At 42.6% G+C, this 18861-nt stretch overlaps 1 protein-coding gene across 1 annotated transcript in view; it reads left to right on the top strand.

The window, feature by feature from the left end:
• lrfn5a (leucine rich repeat and fibronectin type III domain containing 5a) overlaps window positions 1-18505 on the top strand; it is a 44133-nt gene extending 25628 nt beyond the window's left edge. Inside the window, exons 2-3 of the mRNA XM_071382551.1 lie at window positions 11952-13359; window positions 16678-18505. Of these exons, the coding sequence (XP_071238652.1) occupies window positions 11972-13359; window positions 16678-17662 (2373 nt within the window). The 5' untranslated portion in view covers window positions 11952-11971 and the 3' untranslated portion in view covers window positions 17663-18505. The remainder of the gene's footprint in view (window positions 1-11951; window positions 13360-16677) is intronic.
• Window positions 18506-18861: the final 356 nt, after the last annotated feature.

Raw genomic sequence — 18861 nt, 5'->3', positions numbered from 1 at the left:
TGAAAGCGGGATATATAAAAAAGCTGCTTAAACCCTGTTACAAAATGAATGGATCCCTTTGCAGTTAGACGCACGGTGTCCGTCAGTGGGGGAAAAAACTGCCTTAAACATAATCTCACAGTGAATAGCATTCATACTGCATGTGCAACCACAGTGGAATTTGCCAAAAGACCATACTATGGGCTTACTGTACTGTAGGCTTCTCACATCCTATTCAGCCAGTCAGTCCCAGCTTAGTCCCAGGCTCTGGGCATGGATTCTGTCTTGTTTAATTGTCCTATCTCAGGAGATAGGGTTGTGTGATTGGCGATAAGTAGGCCTGGGGCCAGTGGGAAGCTACTCAGCACATTATCGGCCCATCTAAGCAGCCTGCCTGCCTGGAGGCTGGAGGCTGCCTTCCATCTCTATCTGCTCCTCCTCTCATCTCATCTGGGTCTTCATCCAGATTCCCACATCAGATCATCCTATCCATGGATGTTTTCTGCTGGCTACTCAGCTCAGCTTGGTGCCATTATTTCAACTTCACCCAAGAACAGTTCAGGGAGAGTATCTTACAGGCTTACAGTGCATGTAATTAAGCGTAAGGTGCAGAGGTGAAAAGAGACAGGTAGAGGGAAGACAAGGTTTTTGAACCCATTACCCTCGCGGCTACCCATCTCTGCACTACCTGCTTCTCAGTTGGAGTGTTCTGGACGTGGTCACGACTCAGATCAAAGCTGCCGTTGACCCCCGTTCCCCCAACACTGTTCAAAGCACAGGGGTCACAGAGGCTAGTAGTGATTTGAGGCAGCAGTTTTCTGGACCCCCCTCTTCACATTGTTATCACCCACTGAGAGCTCCTTCCTCCCGGGCTAGAACACTTGCAGCGTGGTGTCAGTCTGTTCTGATCAGACCCACCAGACGGAGGGTTTGTAGCAGGGGGGCTGTGCTCTCCTGGGGAGATGAAAGATGGGCTTAGGGAGGCCTGGCTGCTCATTGGGCCTGGTGGAGGCCAGCTATACTGTAAATACGGATCACAACGCAGCCTGTTACTCTTGCCCTCTCCACGGCTCTCCACCACGCCGGCCGCTTAGCATATGGGCCCGCTGGTGGTTCTCTCCCCAGCAAAGCCTGATGGGATGCTGGGGCCTCCGGCTCCTCCATTGACGCTCGTCTATTGCTGGAGGCCTTGGACCACACAACAGCTACACATCACCCCATGCCCACACACACAGACGCACACACGCATGCACCTACACACTCACACATATTATCCTTTGTGAAACACAGGCAGGGGGAAGGGGACAGGTTCAACTGTCCTGGATGGTAACCTGCGATTCAGTGACCAACATGTAAACAACATGTCTAAGGAACCATGGGAAATCAGGTCGGTAGCTTGATAAGCTTCGTCACAGTGTCATCAGCTGCTTCAGCCTGTTTATTAATATGCATCTCATTACATGCAGCGCTGGATTTATGTTCCTTTACAATTAAAAAGGCCTGAATGAACAGGCAAACAGGTTCACACATGCACCCATGCATGTACAGTTGTACACACACGCGCACACACACACACACTCACGCCTGCACATAAACACATGCCTGCACGCCGGCCTACACACACACACACACACACACACACACACACACACACACACACACACACACACACACACACACACACACACACACACACACACACACACACACACACACATGCTGTTACTCATGCTGAACAGTGTTGTTCCTCTCTTGTTATTGAAGCTCCCCAAGCATTGCTGCAGAAAAGAGGGAAGTGGTGCGAATGAAATAAGATATGGGTATACTGTCTACAATGTATTTTTTAACTTTTTTTTTTACCCCCCAACTTACCATCACAAACAGCTGACAAGACAACATTTGTAAATTTAAACTAGCAAATATGGAAAGAGAGATGGCGAGAGAGAGAGGTAAAAGGGAGTCTGTGTGACTCAGAGCGCCTTCCTTCCAGAACACTCCATTGTCTCCTTGTGATGAAAGTCTCTGAGGGAGCAGGGCAGGGTGAGGCTGTTCCTGCTTTATACAGCACAGTGGCGGATGCTGCTGCCTGGCTCTTGGGGGAGCAGCCTTTTGCAGCATGCAGTGCTGGGTTTCAGCTCATGTTTCCTCTTTAAGATGGTGATTTATGTGAAATATTCTGTGGAAATCCTGCCGCCACCATTTATTGCTGAGGAAAAAAGTATTTTCATTCCTAAAGTCCTCACCTAATTAAAGCTACATCTTTAGCTGTTTGAAAATAGATAAAAACATACATTGAGTGTATAAAACATTAGGAACACCTTCTTAATAGTGAGTTGCACCCCCTTTTGCCCTCAGAACAGCCTAAATTTGTTGGGGCATGGACTTTACAAAGTGTTCCACAGGGATGCGCGCCCATGTTGAATCGAATGCTTCCCACAGCTGTGTCAAGTTGGCTGGATGTCCCTTGGATGGTGGGCCATTCTTGATACTGGTGTACACACTCGGGAGCCATTCTTTGCTCCCGAGTGGCGCAGTGGTCTAAGGCACTGCATCTCAGTGTAAGAAGCGTCACTACAGTCCCTGGTTCAAATCCAGGCTGTATCACATCCGGCTGTGATTTGGAGTCCCATAGGGTGGCGCACAATTGGCCCAGCGTTGTCAGGGTTTGGCCGGTGTAGGCCGTCATTGTAAATAAGAAATTGTTCTTAACTGGCTTGCCTATTTAATTATGATTTTCTTTTTAAAATACAAATGGGAAAATGTTGATCATGAAAAACCCAGCAATGTTGCAGTTCTTGTCACACTCAAACCCGGTTCACCTGACACCTACTTTTGTCTTTCCCATTCATGCTCTGATTGGCACACATACACAATCCATGTCTCAATTGTCTCTGTAAGCTGTCTCCTCCCCTTCATCTATACTGATTGAAATGTAATTAACAGGTGACATCAATAAGGGATCATAGTTTCAACCTGTCCAGGAAAGAGCAGGTGTTCCTAATGTTTTGTACACAGTGTATACTGTAGCGCTTTAGAAGCCATTAGCAGTGTAGATGCAGCTTGAAGCTATGTTCACTTTGGAAATATTTTCTTAGCACCTCATACTATTCTACTTTGCAATGCAAGAAGATGTCAAAGCCATGCAGAGAGACAATCAAAAATCGCAAATGCAAATGTATCTCCAAACGAAACTGAAAGAAATGACTATGTAATTTGTTCGGGGAAAGAATGAATCAGACTTTTCTAGTCTTGCTCAGCAGCTTCATTATGTCTTGCTATGACTACAACAAAAGCCAAAGCCAGGAACAGTGCATATTGGTGAGAAAACATACCACCACAGGGCATGCATACAAATCGCATAGAATATATTGTTTTGATAGTAGCCATGTCTCCAATATGAATATACCTATCTCAATGTGCATGTGTGTTTTTGTGTATGTCACTGTGTGTGCATATGTATATGCGCACATGCACATGTTCTGTTTTGAGGCCGACCACTTTTATTACGATAAAGAAAGCATCCGTACACTGTCCACCCCACTCTCTCTCTCTTTCTCTCTCTCTGAATAGAGGGAAAGAGAGAGAGTGAGAGAGAGAGAGGGAAACCGAGAAAGACAGAGAGAGACTGACACAGAGACAGACAGACTGACACAGAGACAGATAGACAGACAGACAGACAGACAGACATAGACTAGACACAGCAATATGTAAGTGGGCTGTTAGTACAGTATGAAGCCACCATGTTGCCCTGATCCTTGTAACACCCTCCTCTATCACTCTCTCTCTCTGGGAAAATAAACACCTCTCTCCAGCACCCCCCCCCCTCTTTCTGTCTCTTTGTGTCTGTCTGTCTTGCTCTGTCTCTCTATCTCTCCCTCTCTTTTTCCTCTTGCTCTCCTTTCTGGGTAGCACTCACTGAGGGTTAATAGTATGACTGCAGTTTAACAGAAGCTACCATGCCAATGTCAGAGTAGAGTAGAGCCTGTATATGCTGGCCTGCACTCAGAGACTCTAGTCTGTATACAGCAGGACTGCCAAGCTGAGATACTGTAAGAACCCTTTAGCACCCCTTCACCATGTGCTTCCCTTTGAGGTATCTCTACTGCTCCAAGGTTTCCAAGAGCATTTATCAGAAAGGTGACTAATATTTGCATTGGCTTCTATATTTATTAACATACAGTACAGTCTCATGCCTGTTTTGTCACTTGTGCCAAATTGTCATTTCAGTATTTTTCATATTGACGATGTTGTCAAATTTTCTATAATCTTTTGCTCAGGATTATATTAGGGTTTGGGTTATGGGTTATGATACGTTTTACAGTTAGGGGTTATGGGTTATGATACGGTTTACAGTTAGGGGTTATGGGTTATGATACGGTTTACAGTTAGGGGTTAGGGGTTATGATACGGTTCACAGTTAGGGGTTATATGGGTTATGATAAGGTTTACAGTTAGGGGTTAGTGGTTATAAGGTTTACAGTTAGGGGTTAGGGGTTAGTGGTTAAAAGTTAGGGGTTAGGGTTTATGGGTTATGGGTTATGATACGGTTTACAGTTAGGGGTTATGATAAGGTTTACAGTTAGGGGCTAAGGGTTAGTGATTCGATTCACAGTTAGGGGTTATGGGTTATGATAAGGTTTACAGTTAGGGGTTAGTGGTTAGGGGTTATGATAAGGTTTACAGTTAGGGGTTAGTGGTTATGGGTTATGATAAGGTTTACAGTTAGTGGTTAGGAGTTATGGGTTATGATAAGGTTTACAGTTAGTGATTAGCAGTTAGGGGTTAAGGGTTAGGAGTTATGGGTTATGATAAGGTTTACAGTTAGTGGTTATGGGTTATGATAATGTTTACAGTTAGTGTTTAGGAATTAGGGCTTAGTGGTTAGTGGTTATGGGTTAGGGGTTAGGATAAGGTTTACAGTTAATGGTTAGTGGTTAGTGGTTCGGGGTTATGATAAGGTTTACATTTAGTGGTTAGGGGTTATGATAAGGTTTACAGTTAGGGGTTAGTGGTTAGAGATTATGATAAGGTTTACAGTTAGTAGTTAGGGGTTAGTGGTTAAGGAGTTAGGGGTTTAAGGTTATGCTTCGGTTATATTGAGGTTAGAGGTAAATATGATCCATAACACTTCGAAAATAAATGTATTGAGCAATTGGCGTGTGATGAAAACAATGTGGGGCCAGGTTATTCCAGGTTAAACTTCAACATGTGATTCGACTGTGGTTATTTTAGGGACCGTGACACAATACCAGCCTAATTCCAGTTGACATTCATGTCAATGCTCTCACTGTCCTGAGGGCCAGCTGCCAAGCCACAGGGCTCGTTCATCCTTCTCCTCGTCCCCCTTTTCTGTGTACACCAGACCACCTGCACGTGTGTTGACATATCTTAAACATTTAGGATCAGATTTTGAATGGGATGGAAACATCCCCTTTTAGAGCACTTAAAATATTCATGTTTGCGTTGTGTGTTAAATTTGATCAGTGTGAATTATAGAGGAGTGTTCATGTTTTGGCTATATGCATAATTCATCGGGTGGAGTGTCTTCCACACATCGCTCCCCTAATGCTCCCCCTGAAGTTTTGTTTGCACTCCACTGCACAGTCAGTCAGCCATTTTTTATTGTTGAACAGGATACAGAAACAGAACGGTACCTCTTGCACAACTCCACCTTGTCCTTAACATCGAGTGTGACTGTGTTGGCGAATATGATTATTAGTAACTAGCCATTGTTGCTTGTCTTTGAGTGCTGTGCTGTGCTAGAGTTAATTTCATAAGCCATTGTTATTGTGCTCTTGCAATGTATAATGCTCTTAATATGAACACTGTAGTTTAGTTAGAAGGCTGAAGGCAGGCATGCTGTAAAACAGAAGAGCATTTTTATTTGACACAGTTATGAAGGGTTATTGTCTGGCTGTGTAATAAATTGGGACTTTACCATTCTGAATACTACTTTTGTTAAGATGTTTCCCTAGTTTAATAGGAGATGGAAGTCATTGAAAGTAGGTAAAACATGCCTTTCAAATTTGCCTCCATCTGTGTTAAATAAAGGACCCTTTCAGACTATAAATTAGCATGGACTTCCTGAACTTTGGTTGAATGTAATAATAATGCAGTAATTGCATTGACACTCTTGTGGTTAATTGCACATTCGGGACAAACACATAATGTTCCATCATGAAAGGAAGGCGATAATGTTATGTTTTCAATGCTCTAGTATTTCCTATTCTGGATTCTGTAACACCCTATAATTTGCTTATACGTAAACAAACAACAAACATCCTGCTAGCAGAGCATTGCATTTGACTATGTGACTTGCACCCATAAAGAATACCCATCTACGTTGAATAATCCTGCCTCCACTTGCCTCAAGGACAAATCCTACAATGTCATACTCCCGTCTCTCTCTCATATCTCCCTCTCTCTCTCATCAATACAGTGCCTTGCGAAAGTATTCACCCCCTTGGCATTTTTCCTATTTTGTTGCCTTACAACCTGGAATTAAAGTAGATTTTTGGGGGGTTTGTATCATTTGATTTACACAACATGCCTACCACTTTGAAGATGCAAAATATTTTTTTGTGTGAAACAAACAAGAAATAAGACAAATAAACAGAAAACTTGAGCGTGCATAACTATTCACCTCCTCAAAGTCAAATATCTGGAAGAATGAAACAGGTTTCCCTCAAGAATATCCTTGTATTTAGCGCCATCCACCATTCCTTCAATTCTGACCAGTGTCCCAGTCCCTGCTGATGGAAAATCATCCCCACAGCATGATGCTGCCACCACCATGCTTCACTCTGGGGATGGTGTTCTCGGGGTGATGAGAGGTGTTGGGTTTGTGCCAGACATAGTTTTTTCCTTGATGGCCAAAAAGCTCAATTTTTGTTTCATCTGACCAGAGTACCTTCTTCCATGTGTTTGGGGAGTCTCCCAAATGCTTTTTGGCAAACACCAAACATGTTTGCTTATTTTTTTCATTAAGCAATGTTTTTTTTCTGGCCACTCTTCTGTAAAGCCCAGTTCCGTGGAGTGTACTACTTAAAGTGGTCCTATGGACAGATACTCCAATCTACGCAGTGGAGCTTTGCAGCTCCTTCAGTGTTATCGTTGGTCTCTTTGTTGCCTCTCTGATTAATGCCCTCCTTGCCTGGTCCGTGAGTTTTGGTAGGCGGCCCTCTCTTGGCAGGTTTGTTGTGGTGCCAAATTCTTTCCATTTTTTAATAATGGATTTAATGGTGCTCTGTGGGAGTTCAAAGTTTCGGATATTTTTTTATAACGCAACCCTGATCTGTATTTCTCCACAACTTTGTCCCTGACCTGTATGGAGAGCTCCTTGGTCTTCATGGTGCCTCTTGCTTGGTGGTGACCCTTGCTTAGTGGTGTTGCAGACTCAGGGGCCTTTCAGAACAGTTGTATATATACTGAGATCATGTGACAGATCATGTGACACTTAGATTGCACACAGGTGGACTTTAACTAATTATGTGACTTCTGAAGGTAATTGGTTGCACCAGATCTTATTTAGGGGCTTCATAGCAAAGGGGGTGAATACATATGCACGCACCACTTTTCCATAGAATCTTTTATTTTATTTTTTGAAATTTTCATTTAATTTCACCAATTTGGACTATTTTCATGTCCATTACATGAAATCCCCCCCAAAAAATCTATTTAAATTGCAGGTTCTAATGCAACAAAATAGGAAAAACGGCAAAGGGGGTGAATACTTTTGCAAGGCGCTGTATCTAGTAGATGTCATGAACATGTTCCAATACTGTTTGTGTGTCCAAGAATGATCTTGGCATACTCCTCAATGTTGATCAGGGAGTCATAGTGTGCTCAGCTCAACTACCTCATTACAACTGCTATACTAGCAATCATTCCTGGCTGTATCGCTGGCTATATGCCACACAGTCTCCTCAGTTTGAAAATAGTCCTGGTTGGTTTCCAGTGACACAGTTACGAGGCTGTGTCCTAAATGGAACTCTATTCCTTATATTGTGCACTATTTTTGGCCAGAGCCCTACAGGCCATGGTCAAAGGTAGTGTCTAAATAGGGAAAAGGATGCTATTTGGGACTTACAGAGCAGACAGGAGTGTATGTACTGTGTCTCTGCAGGGAGTCAGGCCATTAGTCTCAAAGTGCCTACTTTAACTGCTATTCTCATATCTGATTTTATGAGGAATCATCAAACAGTGCTTTTTTTAAGGTTCTCTGCAGTCTCTCTGTGTATAAATGCTATTTTTAAACCACCACTCGTGGCTGTCACTGAGAGATTGCATTGAGGTTTTAGCCTCAGTAAAAACAGCTACTAATTTATATGCATGGGTATATTTGCATAGTTGTGACATTCTTTGTTTTCAATCTAAAGCATGTAGAAAATGTGTTGATTGATGGGCCATTCCCCTACTGTACATATTCTCTGTTTTTCTTAGACTTGTGATTTAGCTAGAGGATTTAGATGATATTGTATTGATATTGTAGGTTCTTGTTCATGGATTTTGAATTATGAATGCAAGCTAAACCTTCCCTGGCACATTCCGTTTGTCCTGGCATTCCAGCATGGCTAGAGGTGAAATAAGTATTAAATTGTCATACTTGAGTAAAAGTAAAGATACCAAAATATAAAATGACTCAAGTAAAAGTGAAAGTAACCCAGTAAAAAACTACTTGAGTAAAAGTCTAAACGTATCAGATTTGAAATGTACTTAAGTACAGTGGTGGAAAAAGTACTAAATTGTTATAATTGAGTGAAAGTACAAAGTAACAGTACATTCTACACATCAAATTCCTTAGCAAACCAGATGGCACAATTTCCTTTTTTTGACAGCCATGTTTGGTGAGTCCACCAGATCAGAGGCAGTAGGGATGACCAGGGACATTTTCTTGATAAGTATGTGAATTGGACTTTTTCCTTTACTGCTAAGCATTCAAATTGTAACTAGTTCTTTTGGGTGTCAGGGAAAATGTATGGAGTAAAAAGTACATAATTTTCTTTAGGAATGTAGTGAAGTAAAAGTAAAAGTAGTCAAAAGTATAAATTCTAAAGTAAAGTACAGATACTCCAAAAAACTACTTAAGTAGTACTTTAAAGTATTTTTACTTAAGTACTTTACACCACTGACCATGGCAATTCACTTCCTTAAGCATCACGTGTTAACCATGATGCATCATGTCTTGTATATTGTTGTAAAGGCCCTTATCCAGGCTTGTGAATCAGATCTACCTAGCTATGAATCAGATATTTAATGTTCCACTGCAGATCTGTATATGCAATACAGACTGCAGAGGGAGAGGGAGAGAGCGCACTCTCTCCATTATGATCTCCTATTTCTCTCCTCCTCCTCTTCCCTCCCTCATCCTCGTTCTTTCTAGTCCCTCATGCACACACAAACAGCAGTATGTATAGCCTGGAAAGGAAAATCGATGGTAAAGAATTACAGTGTGGTAATGAACATGATCCTGCTGTCTGCTCTGTGAGTGGGCAGCAGTGTTGCTTTCATTACCCTGTGGTGGTATGACCTTCCTGTGTGCTCTGGAGACAAGACTAGAAAATTACAAAATCACACAGGCTGCCATGCCATGCAAGTTCACTGGACATGCATGTCATGTGATTCACTGTGTCCCAGATAGCACCATATTTCCTATACAGTGCACTATGGACCCTGGTTAAAAGTATTGCACTATTTAGGGAATAGGGACAGTAGGGTGCTATTTCGGATGCAGATATTGTCTCTTTACCTACCTTTAGTAGCCTGTCATGTGACGAATACCTCTTCTCCTTCATAAAAATGACATACTGTATCATGCCAGATCATCCTTTTGGCTAAATGAGGCCTTTTCCAAACGTGAGGTAATCATACGTTCATTCATCATACAGCTCTGTGGTTTTGGCATGTGTCAGTGTCAAGTATGGTCTGGCTGACTAGGATGATAGACCGTTATGTCGACATGATCCCATTCACTCTATGGCACGAAATTAAATTCTCCTGTCAGAATTTTTCACACCTCATCACATTGACTTTATTTAATTTGCACATCATCCTTCCTTTGTAGCTAGGCAGACAGGCAGCCAGACAGGCAGGCAACCAGGCAGCCAGTCAGGCAGCCATGCAGGCAGCCTGCCAGGTAGCCAGGCAGCCAGCCAGGTAGCTAGGTAGCCAGGCAGGCAGCCAGGCTGAGAGAGTAGCGAGACACTTATCTTGTCATTCCATACTTTCCTTAATTACGGCGGTGATACCTTCCCGCGTGTCAGGGTCATGTGTTAGATGTGTCCACTGCAGTCCACAGATCAGGCTTAAGCAAGATGAAACAGCTCCTCTGTTCGGCACCCCCACACACTTCTAATGCTGAGTGAGTGACCCCAACACAGGGATAACATTACTCACTCTGGGTGTAGAGGAGAGGAGAGCAGGAGGGGATGTGTTTGAAAGTATAAAGCTCTGTTCGGGACTATAGTGTATGGACAGGCTAGTGATGCATGTAAACACACATTTATTCTTTCTGTTAGAATATTTAACCAGTTTCTAGTTGTACTGACGTTATTTAACCAGTTTCTAGTTGTACTGACGTTGTTTAACCAGTTTCTAGTTGTACTGACGTTATTTAACCAGGTTCTAGTTGTACTGACGTTATTTAACCAGTTTCTAGTTGTACTGACATTATTTAACCAGTTTCTAGTTGTACTGACGTTATTTAACCAGTTTCTAGTTGTACTGACGTTATTTAACCAGTTTCTAGTTGTACTGACGTTATTTAACCAGTTTCTAGTTGTACTGACGTTATTTAACCAGTTTCTAGTTGTACTGACGTTATTTAACCAGTTTCTAGTTGTACTGACGCTATTTAACCAGTTTCTAGTTGTACTGACGTTATTTAACCAGTTTCTAGTTGTACTGACGCTATTTAACCAGTTTCTAGTTGTACTGGCGTTATTTAACCAGTTTCTAGTTGTACTGATGTTATGTAACCAGTTTCTAGTTGTACTGACGTTATTTAACCAGTTTCTAGTTGTACTGACGTTATTTAACCAGTTTCTAGTTGTACTGACGCTATTTAACCAGTTTCTAGTTGTACTGGCGTTATTTAACCAGTTTCTAGTTGTACTGATGTTATGTAACCAGTTTCTAGTTGTACTGACGTTATGTAACCAGTTTCTAGTTGTACTGACGTTATTTAACCAGTTTCTAGTTGTACTGACGTTATTTAACCAGTTTCTAGTTGTACTGACGTTATTTAACCAGTTTCTAGTTGTACTGACGTTATTTAACCAGTTTCTAGTTGTACTGACGTTATTTAACCAGTTTCTAGTTGTACTGACGTTATTTAACCAGTTTCTAGTTGTACTGACGTTATGTAACCAGTTTCTAGTTGTACTGACGTTATGTAACCAGTTTCTAGTTGTACTGACGTTATTTAACCAGTTTCTAGTTGTACTGACGTTATTTAACCAGTTTCTAGTTGTACTGACGTTATTTAACCAGTTTCTAGTTGTACTGACGTTATTTAACCAGTTTCTAGTTGTACTGACGTTATTTAACCAGTTTCTAGTTGTACTGACGTTATTTAACCAGTTTCTAGTTGTACTGACGTTATTTAACCAATTTTTGTTGTTGTATTGACGTTATTTCAACCAGTTTATAGATGTACTAATGTCATTCCAACCAGTTTCTAGTTGTACTGATGTCATTTCAACACATTTTTATTTGTACTGACCTCAATCAGTTTCTAGTTATACTGGTGTCATTTCAACAAGTTTTGACCCCTGGGTATTGTCCTACTAAATGGACACATTATACAAATGGATGTTCAAGACTGGGGTGAAATATAACTAAGTATCAGAGCATCTTCGACTCAGGCTGTCAGTGTCACTGCTGGTGTCATGAAATGAATGAAATAATCCAGTTCTGAAATTATAAATAAATTATCTATTTTTCTCTCTCTCTCTCTCTGTCTTATGTTGCAGGTGTTTGAACCTGATTTACAATGGAAAAACTGCTGGTCTGTCTGTTGGTTATCGGAATGGCAGTGAAGGCACAGATCTGTCCGAAGCGATGTGTCTGTCAAATACTATCTCCCAACCTCGCAACCCTCTGTGCCAAAAAAGGGCTCCTCTTTGCCCCCCCGAACATTGACAGGCACACTGTGGAGCTGCGACTGGCCGACAACTTCGTCACCAGCATCAAAAGGAAAGACTTTGCCAACATGACCAGGCTGCAGGACCTTACACTGTCCAGGAATACCATTAGCTTCATCACGCCGCATGCATTCGCTGACCTGGAGAACCTCCGCGCCTTGCACCTGAACAGCAACCGTCTGACCCGGATAGCCAATGACACCTTCAGCGGCATGTCCAAACTGCACCACCTCATCCTCAACAACAACCAGCTGACGTTGATCCACCTGGGGGCCTTCAACGACCTGCTGGCCCTGGAGGAGCTGGACCTGTCCTACAACAACCTGGAGTCCATCCCCTGGGAGGCTATCCAGAGGATGACCAGCCTTGCCACCCTCAGCCTGGACCACAACATGATCGACTACATTCCTGAGGGGACCTTCTCTCTTCTCCAAAAGCTCAACCGCTTGGACGTGACCTCTAATAAGTTACAGAAGCTCCCTCCTGATCCTCTGTTCCAGCGGGCCCAGGTTTTGGCCACGTCTGGGATCATGAACTCTCCCTCGTTCGCGTTGAGCTTTGGTGGGAACCCACTGCACTGCAACTGTGAGCTGCTGTGGTTGAGGCGCCTGAGCCGAGAGGATGATCTGGAGACATGCGCCTCACCGCAGCATCTCTCCGGACGCTACTTCTGGTCTATACCTGAGGAGGAGTTCCTGTGTGAACCTCCTCTCATCACCCGGCACTCCCATGAGATGCGGGTGCTGGAAGGCCAGAGGGTGGTCTTGAGGTGCAAGGCCCGGGGGGACCCTGAGCCTGCCATACACTGGATCTCCCCAGAGGGGAAGCTGGTGGCAAACTCCTCCCGAACGCTTGTGTACACCAACGGCACCCTGGATATTCTGATCAGCACAGTGAAGGACACAGGATCCTTCACCTGCATCTCGTCCAACCCGGCGGGTGAGGCACATCAGACTGTGGAGCTGCTGATTATCAAACTCCCACACATCTCCAACAGCACCAACAACATCCAGGAGCCTGATCCTGGCTCCTCGGACATCTCCACATCCACCAGGGCTGGGGCCAACGGCAGCAACCACACTGGGGACACCAAAACTAGCACAGATAAACGGGTGGTCATCGCCGAGGCCACGTCCTCCACTGCGCTGATCAAGTTCAACTTCCAGAGGAATATACCTGGGATCCGCATGTTCCAGATTCAGTACAATGGCAGTTATGATGACTCTCTCGTTTACAGGTAGGTTCCGTTCAATCCCCTCTTGGTGATTTTATTGACTGGATTTGTGTATGAAATTCGTGGTGAATTTAGTAATGGCCCTAATGGATTTAATTTCAATCAAGTGCACTTATATTGGTTCAGAAATGTTTTTATGGAGATTCATCTGTGCATAATATTTTTTTTCTTCTCAATCACATTCGCACACCATGCAAACCCAAAATGATGTTTTATAGGCTTTCAACCACTTGTTTGTAAAATCAATGATGGTGGCCATCTTTATTAAGCAACACATTAAACTAAACAACCAATTGCTTAGCAATTACGGTAGCCACAATCTGAGATTTAAAGATGTTTAGCTAGTAGGTCATGCTAGATTTGTGGGATTGTAATCTATTACATTTCATGTTAGGCTGTTGTACAGTGAGCGATTGTATTTGCACAACAGAATTGAGTAAACATACAAATATTTACAAAAAATACATGGGAGTGGAATTACAAAAACAAAATCCCAATGTTATTACATCTGTTTTAGATCCTCTGTAATCCTTAAATTTATTAGTAAAACCCCTGCAAAGCAAAACTCACATCCCCACATTGGCTCAGAGCAGGCGGGCTGTGTAACAGAGGGATCAAAGAAAGACAGCAGTCTCTCAGTCATAATTTCATATAGATTAAGATGAGCTGAACTCTGCATCGTGAAGCAGCACATAACTGGCCTGTTTTCTGTGATGTGAATAGGAGATTATTGAATTTCGAAGAGGTTCTCAGTAAAATGGCTAATTCAGTCTCAACAACTACAACTAACTGGAATTGCAATGGGCACATGCAGTGCATTGATTCACGTAGTTGGAGAACTCCAATGGGCAGGAAGAAACCGTCTGCGGTTCATTAACGAATACATCTGTCACTTTTTTATGTTGATCTAATAGGGAAGGATCAATCCCTTTGCTCTCTTTGCCTGTAGAGGCATGAATGGAAACCAATCCTATATCTTTTGAGCATAGGGCGTGTAATGGCTGGCTGCAGCATCTATCCTCAGAGAGTTGGGAGTGGCGAACACCAGGCTTCTTTTGAAAGGGTTTCTAACATTAGCGTATCTTCAGGTTGTACATTGAACAGTATTACTCATTTTCCACTAATATAGTCTTAAATATAACTTATTTAAAGCTTCACACAACTACAAAATCACATTATTCCCTCTCACTAGTATTGAGTTTGTGTTCTTGTGTTTATATGAAGGATCACCAATTGTCTCTGGGTTACATTGACCTTTTGAATAGCATGTCTCCTGTCTATATATCCCACAAGCACAGGCCATTTCGGTTTTACTATAGTTTTCTCTATAGTTGTTTCCAGGGGCACAACTTTCACTGGGGACGGGGAGAACATGTCCCTCCCACGTTCTGAAAATGCATTTTTGTCCCCCCCAGTTTTATAATTGGAATATGATACAAAATGAGGCAACGGTATGATTTAGGACCATGTGGACACCTCCGAGCGGTCAGGTAGGCTATTTGGAGTGTTTAACCGACTGGATGAAAAAAAATACTATGTCCCCCCCACTTCTAAAACCAAAGTTGCACCCCTGATTGTTTCACCTGCACACAGTCATTTTCCTTTCAAGCATATTTATTACTTAATGGGGGGTGATTAAAAAATGTGGGCATCAAGCAAATTGTACAGCAAGCTTTTATGTGCACACAAATCAGGAGAATGAGCCTCTTTTAAAGCACTCCAACTTGGGCCATTTTAGCCAGCAAAAAGTCCTGTGAGGCAGGTAATACCTGGCTCAGATGTGCTTAAGGCAATAAAGAAACAGCTTCATTCAAATTAAATGGTCCCAATTTCCATGTTATTGTCCAATAAACACACCCAGGCTAACATAACAATCTTGTTAAAATGATGTGTTGTCTGTGTCTCACGTGATTTTAAATATGTTTAAACTAAAAGAAAAAAAACAGCTGTAGATTTCGATGACATGGCTGGATGGAGATGTGCTGTCCACATTGCCTGATGACTGTTGGTTGATGTCAAGGATGTCAACCTGCATGTGAAGTCAGCCTACATTATCTTGGTTTGACAACCTCAGGCTCAGCAAATGTTAATCGTAAATAAATCAGTGGAAGTGTTGTTTACTTTTTGGGCGCTATTGTTTTTATCTTTTACATTTTAATAGCTGAACATAAATTTTCTTGACAATGTACAGTACTCTACACTGGTAGAGAGCCATGTTACGTGCCTGCCATAAGCTAAGTTTTCTGCATGAAATGATTCAATTAATTGATTTTCTTTGGCAATGCAGTCAACACCATGTGGTGTTGAGCATCGCAAAATCATAAACAAAGAAAGGAAAAAAATACAGTATTTACTGGTTATTCTGTGACTGTCACAGTTTGAAAGATCGATATAGCTAAGCATTTTTAAATGACAATGACAATCTCTGCCAAGTAATGTCATTGTAACTCCTTTTTGTATAGTGATGAATATGTATACACTCGCTACTTACTGTAAGTCATTCTGGATAAGAGCGTCTGCTAAATGACCAAAATGTAAATGTAAAAATGGATATCCCTTCACTCGAAAATTACCATGACTGGCTTAAAGTCTTTCCATTGTCAGCCATTTCTAGAATTTATCAATGTGTTAACTGTTCAGAATTTTCCGGCAAATATTTGTCAGAAGATATATTTTTGATTTGATTTAATTTGATTTGAAAATTTGATTTGATTTGTTTAAAAAAGAGGGAAGGAATGGACAGGCCTGAGAGCGTTGTTCATTAAATGAGTCCTTGCTGGTTCTTAGAGTGAACAGTCCTAGGCAGACATAGCGAGGACAACTTTAATAAGAGAGATAATAACACAGCTAGCCACCAATAAATGCTGCTTTCTTGGCCACTTTCTTCCAAATAAATAAACAACACAATGGCAAAGACAACATTAGAGGTCAAACGATATTCAGGAATATAAATAATATTAGCATTCACCTAGTCAATGTATGCTGTCTAATGTTATACAGGAATATTGCACACACAATGCTGTAACATCTTGAGGTTGTTTATGTTGTCTTTGAACATTTTAGGTTTCATTGCTCTCCAAAAATATATTCATTTTTATTAGCCTTGTAGTTTTGGGATAACGAGATATTATATAACAATATTTATAAAATGCAGCAACTAGCATTGTTTTAAGACTATAGGAAATTGCTTGCCAGAAAAAGAAGTACATTTTTAACAATTGGTAAGAAAAGAGTATGCATTAATGACATGAATTGTCTTTATAACACATTTAATTTAAATCCACATTGATATATCTTTCCTTTGTCCTTCTCTCCTCTCAGAATGATTCCCCCCACAAGCAAAAACTTCCTAGTCAACAACCTGGCTGCTGGGACGTCGTACGACCTGTGTGTTCTGGCCATCTACGACGACGGTATCACCTCCCTCACCGCCACCCGTGTGGTGGGCTGCGTCCAGTTCACCACCGAGTCTGAGTACCTGCGCTGTCACTTCATGCAGTCCCAGTTCCTGGGAGGCACCATGATCATCATCATCGGCGGCATCATCGTGGCCTCTGTCCTCGTCTTCATCATCATCCTCATGATTCGCTACAAGGTCTGCAACACCAGTGACTCGGGCAAAGGCACCCTTGTCACCAATGTCCACTCACAGACCAACGGGGCGCAGTCTCAGGGGTGCACTGTCACACCCTCTGTGTCCAAGCAGGCCATGGGAGGGTCAGACGGAGGGGGTGGAGGATGTCTAAAGGCTGTTGGCCACGCGTCGGACACGCTAACGCACTCGTCCGAGACCTCTCTCCCAGACTGCTCTACTGCTACGTCCCAGGTGACCCAAAGCTGGAACACACCTGGGTCCTCAGGGTCTCTGAAGCCAAAGCGCAAGCCTGCACCAAAGCCCTACACTGCTGCTGCCACCCCTGAGCCCAATATAGAGGCCCTCCCCAACGCTGAGACCCAGAATACCAACCGCAACAACTCCACGGCTCTGCAGCAGCCGTCCGCTCCAGTATTCCACTCCCCCCTACCCTTCTCGCGTGTCAAGGACACCCCCATATTGAGACGTGCACACCCCAGACCCTCCTCCAAGTACCTGACCTTACCGGTGGAAGGGGTGAGGGCCAAACGTAGGTACTCTCTAAACGAGGACTCATCCAAGCACCACTGCTACGTTGGGACAACACAATTTGGGAATATGTGGTCTAAGCGGAGTATGTCCATGAACGGGATTGTACTTCAACAGGAAGATATAGACAGTGTGAAGGCCACCTTTTCCAGTTCAGAGTGGATTCTAGAAAGCACTGTGTGACTGTTCATGCACGTGTGTGTGTGTGTGTGTGTGTGTGTGTGTGTGTGTGTGTGTGTGTGTGTGTGTGTGTGTGTGTGTGTGTGTGTGTGTGTGTGTGTGTGTGTGTGTGTGTGTGTGTGTGTGTGTGTGTGTGTGTGTGTGTGTGTGTGTGTGTGTGTGTGTGTGTGTGTGTGTGTGTGTGAGAGAGAGAGAGAGAGAGAGTTGGGAAATCTGTTTTTGAACCATTTTCTTTTTTTTCGCCTCGGGTTTCAGTTTACTTTTCAAAGACCAACAATAAAACGGATGCTTGCCTTGTAGGAATCAGAATTGCATCCCTGCTTTCCTCCGATGGAGAGAATCTCCAGGAGGGCTCGGAGCCCAGAGCTCAGCAGTCCATGCAGTGTTTTCATACCCATACAACAAAGAAACGAAAAAGAAAGAAAAAGAAAACCAACATACCTGTCCACTTATACATTACATAGTCCCATTGTTAAAGTTTTGGCAAGAGAAAAGCATTGGTGCCTTACCTCTGCATAACAGTTGTCCTTTTGCCAGGAGCACCAACAGGAATTCAGCTGTCCCTGACACAGGATGTGGGATCGAGAGGAACAAGAGCGATTTCACAAAAAGCCTTTCTATTACAAGGAAATAACATTTCCTGCATATAGAGACAATACAAAAAAAACTATCAAAGACTTGTTACTTGGCCTCTTATTAAATTGATATTTTTTCAAGACAAATTCAAGCTTTCTTTTCAATGACATTGATATTGCCTTTGTTTAAAGGCACAAAAAAAACTGTACATAGAAACAACATCTGCTGTGTTGTTATGTTGTGTAAAATAAAAAATATGAAATAAGTATATTTCAATGGTCTTGTATTGGTAATCTCTTCATCACAGACAGACATATTCTCAGGCTAGCCCTACCATGCACTATATATACAAACGTATGTGGACACCCCTTCAAATGAATGGATTTGGCGATTTCAGCCACACCCGTTGCTAACAGGTGTATAAAATCGAGCACACAGCCATGCAATCTCCATAGACAAACATTGGCAGTAGAATAGCCTTACTAAAGAGCTCAGTGACTTTCAACGTGCCACCGTCATAGGATGCTACTTTTCAAACAAGTCAGTTTGTCAATTTTCTGCTCTGCTAGAGCTGCCCCGGTCAACTGTAAGTGCTGTTATTGAGAAGTGGAAAATGTTTAGGAGCA

Source organism: Salvelinus alpinus, chromosome 34, assembly GCF_045679555.1.
Source record: "Salvelinus alpinus chromosome 34, SLU_Salpinus.1, whole genome shotgun sequence".
Lineage (NCBI taxonomy): Eukaryota > Metazoa > Chordata > Actinopteri > Salmoniformes > Salmonidae > Salvelinus > Salvelinus alpinus.
The sequence above is the reverse complement of the archived record's forward strand: the minus strand, read 5'-3'. Positions and strand labels throughout refer to the sequence as shown.